The 11429-nt window shown below is 31.5% G+C and overlaps 1 protein-coding gene across 1 annotated transcript in view; it reads right to left on the reverse strand.

Annotated features, from left to right (window-relative positions):
• Positions 1-753: 753 nt before the first annotated feature.
• LOC111639364 (vacuolar protein sorting-associated protein VTA1 homolog) overlaps positions 754-11429 on the reverse strand; it is a 32630-nt gene continuing 21954 nt past the window's right edge. The window contains exons 5-7 of the mRNA XM_023385236.1: positions 5572-5668; positions 1380-1616; positions 754-1161 (exon numbers count right to left, since the gene is read on the reverse strand). Coding sequence (XP_023241004.1) covers positions 1013-1161; positions 1380-1616; positions 5572-5668 — 483 coding nt within the window. The 3' untranslated portion in view covers positions 754-1012. The remainder of the gene's footprint in view (positions 1162-1379; positions 1617-5571; positions 5669-11429) is intronic.

The raw sequence follows: 11429 nt of genomic DNA on the forward strand, positions 1-11429 counted from the left end.
CTGGAGTTTTATGGTACTTTAAAATAAAATTTTTGATTTCTTTTTAGATTAAAATCTCAAAAAATCCCCAAGTAATCCACTGAGTCCCAAAACAAATGAGATAAATTGTGGAATAAAAATTTACCGACGAGAGATTATGCAGGTGTGTACTGTACACCGGCTCATCTCATTGAACTTATTATGTATTATTTTCTCCCCTCCTCCATTCTGAAAGCAGGAAAAAACATCGTACAATTGCTCATAATTCCGAAATAATTATAAATTTAGTTCTCATACAAGGTTAAAGAATCACCGTACTCTTATCGAAAACAATTAGAATAAGCACTTAAACCCACTTCCCTCTTTTTAATATAAAAATATGCCACTGAATTTGAAATGGAAGAGTTCATTTTACTCTAAAGGATGGGGAAAGTGAAGTCAATTTTCCTCCAAAAATAAAATTGCGATAAAAATCTCTCTCTTTTTTACGTTAATATTGAAAAAGGAAACGTTTAAAGTCGATAACCTTTGTCCTTGAACCTGCTGATAATATAATTACGCCTTCTAATGAAACCAGTTTAACAGGTCATAAACTTGATTACATCACATTGAAAATGGTATGTCACACGATACTAAATAAAAACTGTATAGCTAATGTCTAGTTTTTTTGGTGCGTTTATTATTAATTAATAATAATATTTAAAAAGTCGAAGCGAAACAATAATTAAAGCTTTTTATTTAAATTATTTAGATGATTGAAAAATAAGTTTTACATGCTTTTCAGATAAATTTTATTTGCATTAAACAATCTCAAGAGATTAAAAACATGACTGCACTCTCTCTTCTAAACAGAGCGGCTGAAAATAAAATTTGACGGGGCAAAATCTCTTTATCACAGTATTTTTAAACAACATTTAAACATTCGAAACCGAGATAATTTTACGTTGACATAAATTGAAAGCGCTGAATACTATTTACAAAAGCGGCTGTGACAGATGATTATTTTCGAATTGACTTGATTTGGATGTTCAAATTATTCGTCTTTTCCCGTGGTCAGGAGTAATAAGGCCTTTTGTAAATTATCTATTGCTGTTGATACATCTTCATACTGTAAGGCACTGCCAGCCCATTTGCAGTACTTCTGAGCTTTGTGAAAATCTTCAGGACAAAGCACTATGCCATCTGAATAAGATAATGACAACCAATTATTAAAAAACAATTAAATATTTACGAATGGAACAAATAAATTTTAATCTCAGATAGTTTAACATGCTTCTCTGGCAACAGTTACTTCATTCTGGAAAACATTTAAGCTCAATCCAGTTCTGATTTGGCTAACTTTCATCATGCATAAATACCATTTTTTAAATGTTTTAAGAATACAACAAAGATATACATACTAGGAGTTTTAGCTTGTGTATAACTACTTCCTCCTGATGGAGATGGCAGAGTTGAACCACTAGGTGTAGACGGAGGTGCATGTACTCCTGGTGCTGGAGTGAGTAGAGAATTAGGAACACCGGAATTAGGAGTAGGTAAAGCAGGAGGAGAGACATAATTAGTTGGCTGATTCCATTCACTTGCGGATGGATTGTTCCAGGATTGTTCTTGTGTACCTTCTGAGAATTCATCAGAGTCTAAAATAAATATCAACCAATTTTTTAGTCTGATATCTTTAAAATACAAAAGCAAAGATAAGTGAAAAAAAATTTAGTTCTACAAACAAGTGACAAATTAAAAGCATGAATGCACTTACATTATTTTAGTACAAAACTCTTATTTATATTTTAATTATTATTATTTTTTTAATTTATTATTTTATAGTTTCAGCATTTTATTTCATCCAAAAAATAAATTACTGTAAATAATTCTAAATAATACTTTATTTCAATTTGAAATAAAATATTACATACAAATGCATACAAAATGACAGACAAGCTAGTGTTTACTTTCACCTCTTCATAGCTGGCAAAAGCAAAATTTAGGAAAGAGCATTGACAACCCACAAATTGGAATAAGAAATTGAAAATGCAGAGGGAGTTAGGAAATAAATATTTATCATGCAGTGGGCAAATTAAACCAACTGTAAAGCCCCCAAATGAGGTGAGGGGAAAATCATTGCATGTTCCATTTGCACGAGCTGCAAAATTCATGCACATGATTATGCTGATAATGCTATTGTTGTGATGTTTACTGTTGATTTTGGGAAAGTCTGCAACAATATTTGCAGAAAGGCTGGCTATAACATGTTGCATTTGCAGAAAATTAAATTGTTTGAAGATTTTAAAGCATTGACACACAATCAGCAAACAACTATGGAATCTGTACCAATCACAAGGAGGCAGAGAAAAATCTACTTCAGGTATGATTATTGTTTACTCTATTATCTCATGTCTGCATTTTTACAAATTTGTCATGACAATATGCAAAACAGTGATATAATAATACATACTGTAGTTTCACATAAGTACATCAATAACTTGCATAAATAGTGTAATCATCAATGCTTAGCAGCAGAAAGTTTGCCAAAAAACTATATGACATTTTTTGTTATGTAAAGACATCTGCAGATTATACAGCAAAAATTAACTTCTGGTGCTAATCTCAGTGACAAGAGGGTTTGAATTGACCTACTGTCATAAAAGATGAAGTAAAAGATGCAACCAGCTTGAGAAACATTACTTTCATGGTAAGTGTGCTACAGATCAGTTCTACTTGACACCTGACCTGCTGCTTTCATAAATGCAAGATAATTTTAAGAAAAATGTGAACCCCAATGTAAGTATTTAATATAATTTTGAAGATAACCTTTACTAGATAGAGCCAGTATTTTACCTTTTAATGGCTTTTCTAACACCATATTTTCTTGTCTGAATTTAATCTAAAGTTTTGTCAGCCTCGGTCCAACACATGTAGAAAATGTGATGAGCTCTATGAAATTAAAGCAGCCAACTCTGAACAAAATGAAGAAAAAATAAGAAAAGAAAGTGAAGAACACCATGTCAAAGCTGACAATGCTATGAAACACTTAAGAATGACACAAAATTTGCACAGCAGAAAGAAAAAGTAATAGTTTTGCATGCAGATAAGCAGAAAGTCCTATTTACACCCCATTCTGAGATGTTTTACCTCCGGCAGTATTCATGTGATAATTTTTGTGTCAATTGGCCTACATAGGGAACAGCACTATGTACTGTATCTGTGGCTTGAATCTATAGATAAAAGGGGTTCAACAGAAATACTTCTTTTATTATAAATTTTATAACAACCAAATATGAAAAACAATGATTTGAGGATAAAAGTTTATCTTATGGTCAAGACTGTTATATTGGACAAAGCAATAACTGGACAATGGTTGCAATGGTGCTTTACCTCATCAAACAAAGTTTTGCATCATAGTAGAGCAAAAATTTCTGTCGGCACAGCTTTCTGCCATGTTACAGAGATTTTGCTCACATTGAGAAAAGAAAGTCTGTTTCAGCACTAATGATGCCATCAGACTGGTTCACTATTATCAAAGACAATCAATTGGCTAATCCTTTCCCCATCAACAAGATAGTTCAAGATAACAAAAGGGCATCGGTATTTTAAAAAATTTTTTGAGAGACCAAAATGTCTGAAAATTACCTCAGCAGTGGGTTCAGATTAAGTCCAATAAACTTACTGTCATTAGAATAAGACTTCCATGATGTTTTGCAACCATGTAATGCATTTTTCTTATTGCCATTGAACAAAAGTCATGCACACTACTGTTTGCATGACTTGTTCTGGATCTCTTTAATGGACTGCAGAACATCCATCTGCCATCAGTAAACTGCTTCCAATAAAAAGTGCAAAGAAGAAAGAAACTTACACACAGACAATAGGTCCAGAAAAAGCAGATTTTTATCGATCTCTGAAGTCTGGTAATGAAAATAATAATACTGACTAAATCCAAATAAAGCATACAGTAACTTTCATTTTGACAATCTGTGCTTTCATTAATTATTTATTTATAGGTTTGAATATCAAGAGCTATTATGTCACAAGCAACATTTTTCCATTAGCACATCTGTTTTGTTAATTCCCCAAAAACATGCAGCTTTTAAAATGCTGTGGCATCAATAAGAAAGTAGACATCAGTTACAAGATCATCGCTCATTAATTTTTCAGTTTCCAAATACAAAACTATTGAAGTATTTGACTGTATGAAAGAGAAAAAACAATATAAAAAAATTATTTCTAACATTCTCCTCTCTTATACTTTAATATTTGTATTATTTTAAGTATAAATATTTAATTATAAGAATTCAATGACTATCAGAAAAGAAATTTTTAAAATTTGACTTAATTCTTTGTACTTGACTCACATTCCTATGATCCAAAAGTCAAAATGACTCAATAGTTTAGGTGTAGTGCAAGCCCTATAAAGATCAACTATTAATACTGCAATATCTAGATATTAATGCCAAGATAATGTACAATTTATTAATTTTATATTTCTTAATACTTAAATGAATTTATTAACTAAAATCAGCTAATTTGATTATGTTACAAATTATACAGTATACAGTACAGTCGACCCCCCTATAATTACGATTCCTATAAAACTACGAAAAAATTGCTACCGGTATCCGTAAAAAATAGTAAAAGTTCCCTATAAACACCTCAAACGTCATCGGGCAGCCGAACTACTTTCCCGCCGTCCGTAGCGCCACGCTACGGAGAGATTTCTATCGTCTGGACAGTATTATATAAATTATATATAAATTAGGTACTGTACATATAATTATATATTAATTATATATAAATTAGGTACTGTATATATAATTATATATTAACTTATTGTAACTTTGTTATAATTAAATATATAATTTCCGCCGTCTAGCGTGGCGCCACGCTACGGAGATTTTTACGCTAACTATCGTCTGTCAGTATGTAAATTAGGTACCGTAAGTCTAATACAGTACTGTAATTTTATACATTTCTTGTGAAAGAAACATTTCTTATTCAACGGCGATTAAAATTATTTATATTAATGATGTCTCCGAAGTTCTACGAAGTTTTCACAGAAAAATAAGTTGTTAGAAATCGGCCGCTCTTTGCTGAGCTGTTCCGCGACGAAAACAATGTTGAGCAATGGCAATGTCGAATGGTGACACTCGGTAAGTAATCCTACAATTTTTTGTTTATAGCGTAGTTTATACGGATTATTCCCAAAAAATATATACGTATTTTGGAAATGTTGAGTCGGATTAGTCTAGAATCGATTAATTTTATGGAAGAAAATCTTTCAAACAGCCGTAGTCCGTAAACTTGATACGTGTCGGGTTGTGATTGGAAGGATTCGTAAGAAATCGGATTCCTAAAGAATGGAATGTATCTCTATCTTATAGGGGGGTCGACTGTATACTATTAGCTATTATAATATAAATCTAATATTCACATGAAATAAGATGAAATGTATATGTCTATGTAAATGTAAAATTTTATAAATTTAAAAATACATAATCATTTTACTAGCAGTCATCTCAAAATATAATTCAAAAAAGTATTATTTTCAGTTTACACTTATATTTAATAGAATAATTTTATATTCAATACAAATTTTACCTTGATTAGCAGGACCAGGTATAGGAGTTTCTCCATTTTTCAAACAGTTGTGAATATATGTAGCTTTCCATTTGGCATATTTCCTATTGTGTGTAACCTGTTAAATTAAAATAATAAATAATTAAATTTTATCAAAATTGTTTTCATAAATTTTTAAAAAATGTATTGTTTTATATACAATTTCACTAAGCAATAATTGCATCTCAATCTTCATCAGCTATGATATAGCTTTGCACAAAGTTTTACTTTTATACATAAAGATTTAGTCAATAACATGATTAACTTTCCATAAATAATACTCAGAATTTTCAGAGATTGTAATATATTATCATCTATCAATAACATAACTAAAATTATTCATTACTAAATCAACCAAATCAATATCATTATATATATTTTTCAAAATTTATTAATTTTTTTATATCTAAAATAGCTAATTATCCTGGATTTTGATTAGTTGTTTTGCATGGCAATGAGTCCTGTTTTAATGTAATTTGTTCTGCTTGCTCCCACAATTCCAGCAAATCATTTAATTATTGCCATTAATGGTAAAAAAATTTATATAATTTTGAAAAGATGTTTTATTAGAATTAAAAAATATAAAAATTCATATTGAAAAGTTTACAATACAATACAACAGAAAGAAGAAATAAAAAAAACATGACAGAATATTGAAATCATGTATAATAGTTATCTCATTATACGTGGGGAGAGCAATAAGTTAGTTTCAGTGGTTTGGTACAATATCAAGAATTTATTTACAAGAACATGAGATACACAGAATGATAGTCCCCAACAAATCCAATACATAGCAATAATGATAGTCCCAATTTTATTTTTAAACATATCCACCACTAACCAAACATTTGTTCCATTGGTATAACTACTTCAAATCCTCTTGTGAAAAAGGTTGTATCCAGAGCACACACAATGTGCCTCACCTTGCTCTCAACTTCAACACTGAATTCTGAAAGTAATTTCCTTGCAATTTCTTCTACAGTGTACAAAACAAGTGAAAATCATTTGGCACCAGGTCAGTGATGTAAGGCAGAAGTTGCAAATCATCCCAACCCAGTTGCTGAAGAAATTCTCATATGGCCATGGCAATGTGTGGGTTTGTGTTATTGACCAACAAAATGATATCCTCACTCAGAGACATGGATGCTTTCACTTCATGGCTGATTTCAGCTTGCAGAGGGTTGCATAGTAATGAGCACATTGTTTTCTTGAACACAGATCAACTGTCAGTCAAGACAACATTTTCTTGACCTTGGCATCCCAGAAAACAGTCAAGAAGACCTTTCCTGAAGAATCTGTCATTTTAAAAACTTTCTTCAGAGGAGAACTTGTGTACCTCCACTCCGTGGATACAACTGTTGATTCAGGGTCCAGAAAGGCATTTCCATCCATCTGATAATGAATGAGATATTCCAAACATAATTCCATTCAATCATAATAATTCAAGCTGTGAATTGGCAACGCAGCCATCTTATAGCAGTGGGAAAGCTTTTCAGTACCCTAGTGTTTCCTAAATGATAATGTTAGCTGTACCAAAGGCCAAAGCTGTGCTGTTCCAACTATTCAGCCAACTCATGCACTTTGATCCTTTTATTTTCTTGAATCAAAGAATTCACATATTTAGCATTTTCTTTCTCAAAAGAGATGGCTGGTTTGATACTCATTGCACAAATTTGTTTGCCCAGTGGAGAATTTGACATAATTTTCTGCACAGTCTGTTCAGACATTACAGCTTCAACCTTTATGAATTTCACTTCTGGATTGACCTCTAGCCCATTTGTACCAAATTACTGCCCACACCTCCTCACTAGTCCAGTTCTCTAACACTTCAATTCCCACCATCTCTTCCTGTCAACAATACAGTAAACACACTTGAAATGGCTAAAACTTCCAAAAGATGTCTGTTGTGCATGACCAAGACGTGCCAGTGCCATCATGTCAAACAACCCATTCAGATGACAAATACTGCTACCTGGAAATATAGTTGCTTTTTTATGAATCACTCAATTGTAGATATACCAGATCAGTAAAACTTATTTATTGATCTCCCCTTGTTGCATGAAACAACTGATACCTAAAACACTATTGTATAACCTAATATGTTTTACATGTATTTATTTTATCGAAGACAAGTGACAAGACATGAAGAAAACTAAGTTAATATGACATTATACAGATATATTTTATCTAAGTAATATTTGCACTATCTGATTGTATATCTAGCTCCAAAATACAAAACAAAAAAAAAAAATGTTACTTTTCTCATTTTTTAAGAATCCATTTTTGCACAGAAACTCATAATTATAGCAGCCAGTAATCAACAATCAATTAAATGTATTTGAATGATTTTTGAAAATTTGTAGCTATCAGGTTGGCCAACTGAAAATATTACATCTATATGTTCTAGTTATTAACTTAAAAAAGTTATTAACTTATTAGAGAGGTCACGGCACAAGTTCAAACATTACTTGTACACGGCAAACAGAAGTACATAGTTTACGTTTTAACTCCAAGAAAAAATTTTTGCGGTGCACATTCACATCACGTGACTCAGTGAACATCACATATTGACTCACAGGAAATTTGTTGAAAAAATGGCGGATACATTTAACATCGAGGGTTACCAGCAAAGGTAAATAAACAAATTAAACTATTTAATACATAAAAAATATAAATTCGACTTTTAACAAAGCTAAAAAGTTTGTACTTGTCCTTCTTTTCGCCGTTCTCACCATCAGCAATACTTTAAAAACGTTCACAAAAAATCACAGAGGCGACCTTCCTTTTGAGGCTACTACTTCTGTAACAATATGTAAAATCACGTAAAGCGTCCTCTGGTGATCTTGCCATATTCACAATAATACATTTTTAGCTTTGTTAAAAGTCGAATTTATATTTTTTATGTATTAAATGTAAATAACGCCGGCCATGGATTTTATTATTTTTACTTAAAATGTATTATTGTGAATATGGCAAGATCACCAGAGGACGCTTTACGTGATTTTACATATTGTTACAGAGGTAGTAGCCTCAAAAGGAAGGTCGCCTCTGTGATTTTTTGTGAACGTTTTTAAAGTATTGCTGATGGTGAGAACGGCGAAAAGAAGGACAAGTACAAACTTTTTAGCTTTGTTAAAAGTCGAATTTATATTTTTTATGTATTAAATGTAAATAACGCCGGCCATGGATTTTATTATTTTTACTTAAATTAAACTATTTTAAAGTATTTATAGGATGTTTAATAACATTAAATAATTATTTTTAATTAGCGTGGTGTCTCCTATCGTACGGGACTACCTCATACTTTTGTCGAGAGAAGTAGTGGCTTATGTAAATTCGGAAAATTAATTTTTTAGAAAATTTACAAACATATTACACTGTTGATGGTAGAAGATGCCATGGAAGAACAAACCTACCTTGAAATAAGTTATGAAAGCAAATATATGTAAATTCTATAGGCACTTCGCATCACTTGCTAAAACATTGAACAATTAAATAATTTCTGGATTAAAATTGTCTGTTTCTTTACAATATTATTTGTAAATGCTTAAATAATCATTATTTTTATTAAAATAGGTCATAATTTTAACCCCAAATACAAAATCATGAAGAAGTTTAAACCGATCTTCTACTTGCCATGCTAGATGTAGTGAACACCATTATTGACTGTCTAGAATTGCCAGACGGTGGCGCTTGACCATCCGCTGTTCACGTTTTGGGCTGAATATGACAGCTGCAACCTCTCTATTATCTTAGAATAATAATTAAATACAACAGATATTAAGTGGGTACAAAATAGACCCCTGATATTTAAAAAACTTTTTAAAAAGTACATATGTGGAAAAGTTTCATCAAATCTATGCATTAAGATCTTAAAGAACAACATATACATATTAGTAAGTTGCCAAAGTTTTACATTCAGAGAATCAATAAATAATTGCAAGTATGTGCTGTTGGGTGCAATTTGTACCCACTTAATAACAAAACGTTAATGAGTGTTACGGATTATCTGAAATTCTTTTTCCCAATGTATTTTTCATCAATCCCTCACTATACTGTAGTTGTATGAATGCCATTTTACATCAGGATGATATCAGACAGTTGTTTGAAAATTGGCAAACTCAGTTCATATATGTGCACATTTTTAACCTCTTTCCATGAATATGTGTATGACCACAGAGGAAGGAGGAGACATGAAACTAATCTTTGCTTTCTATTCTGATAAAATTTATTTATTTTAAATTCAATAATTCAGAATTCAAAAATTTCATTCTTAACTTTTTGACAAAAAGAAGTACAGGGTGTATCACAATGTTTTGACAATTTCAAAGTTAAATAACTCATGTTAAAACTGAGATATAGCGACGGTGGTGCCCTCTATCAGTAGTGCGGACTGTCAACTCTCATCTCATATAGGTTACTATGTAGTATCATGGCCTACTGGTCAAAACAACATCGTGCGTTTGCAATAGATTGCTATTTTTGCATCGGCAAATCTGTTGTGCGTGTGCAACGTAAATTTCATAAACATTTTAAGATTCAGCTGCAATATCCAATTTCTGCTCATGGAACAACATTGAATTGGGTAAAAAACTTCCGTGAAACTGCCAGTACATCGAATCTGAAGTCAACCGGCCATAGGAAGACCGTACAAACTCCCGAAAACATCCATAATTTCCATACTCATTCGTTTCGAATGGCCACCTCGCTCGTCTGATTTAATCCCTCCAGACTTTTACCTATGGGGTTGTTTGAAGGAGAGAGTGTACTCTGACCAGCCAAGAAGCTTGGAACAATTAAGAGATTGAATTTGAGATGAAATTTCCGGAATTCCTCCAGCAGTTACGAAAAATGTGTTCAAAAGCTGGGTGAAATGCCTCGAGTCTTGTGTAGCTGCAAATGGTCATCATTTGTCCAATGTAATATTTCATAAGTAAAATTGAATAAATTTTTTACCTTGCATAAAATATTCAATTTTTTTTTAGTGATTAGTTTGCGAATTATTCAACTTTGAAATCGTCAATACATTGTGAAACACCTTGTACTAATAATTCAGCTTTATCAACTGAAAAGGCAGTATTAAGATTATTCAAAATGTCATTGCATAAAAAAAAAAATCTTGATTTGACAGTATTACAATAATTTCTGATTCAAGAATCATGTATTTCCAATCCATATCATATATTCATTGAGCATTTCATTCATAATACTGACAATTACAACTGAAATTACATAGCAGAAATAAAATACGTAGAGTGAGCTTGAATGACTGCAGTTTGAACTATTGTTTTAAAGGGTAAAGTACAACCAACTGTGTCGTGGTAAAAGGGTCAAGTAAATAAAATCAAAAAATATTTTAAAAATTACTTTAATTGCAGTTTTGAATGCCAAACATTAAAATATAATTGTATAAATTATACCAAAACTATGATGTTTTAACTCGCAAAAACATAAATTGATATACTGAAATGATATAGTGCAGCGATTCCCAACCTGTGGTACGCGTACCCCTAGGGGTACGCGATAGGTTGTTTAGGGGTACAGAAAGAAGTTAGTTATTATGGCAGAAAAAATAATATATTATGTATCACAAACTAATAGTATTAAAAAATTATTAGATAAAAAATGTTTCTTGCAACAATCACAACTTTATTATACATTTTTTCTTTTAGGTTTTTTTTCTTTAATTTAAAGTTACAATATGTAAAATTAACAATACGGTTACTCACTAAATTTCTTAAATGAGGGGTACAATCTAGAGATATGACATGTCAAGGGGTACAATCTAGAAATATGACATGTCACGGGGTACGCTAATGAAAAAAGGTTGGGAACCACTG

The sequence above is a fragment of the Centruroides sculpturatus genome, unplaced genomic scaffold (genome assembly GCF_000671375.1).
Source record: "Centruroides sculpturatus isolate CEXI.00-Female unplaced genomic scaffold, Cexi_2.0 scaffold1239, whole genome shotgun sequence".
Classification (NCBI taxonomy): domain Eukaryota; kingdom Metazoa; phylum Arthropoda; class Arachnida; order Scorpiones; family Buthidae; genus Centruroides; species Centruroides sculpturatus.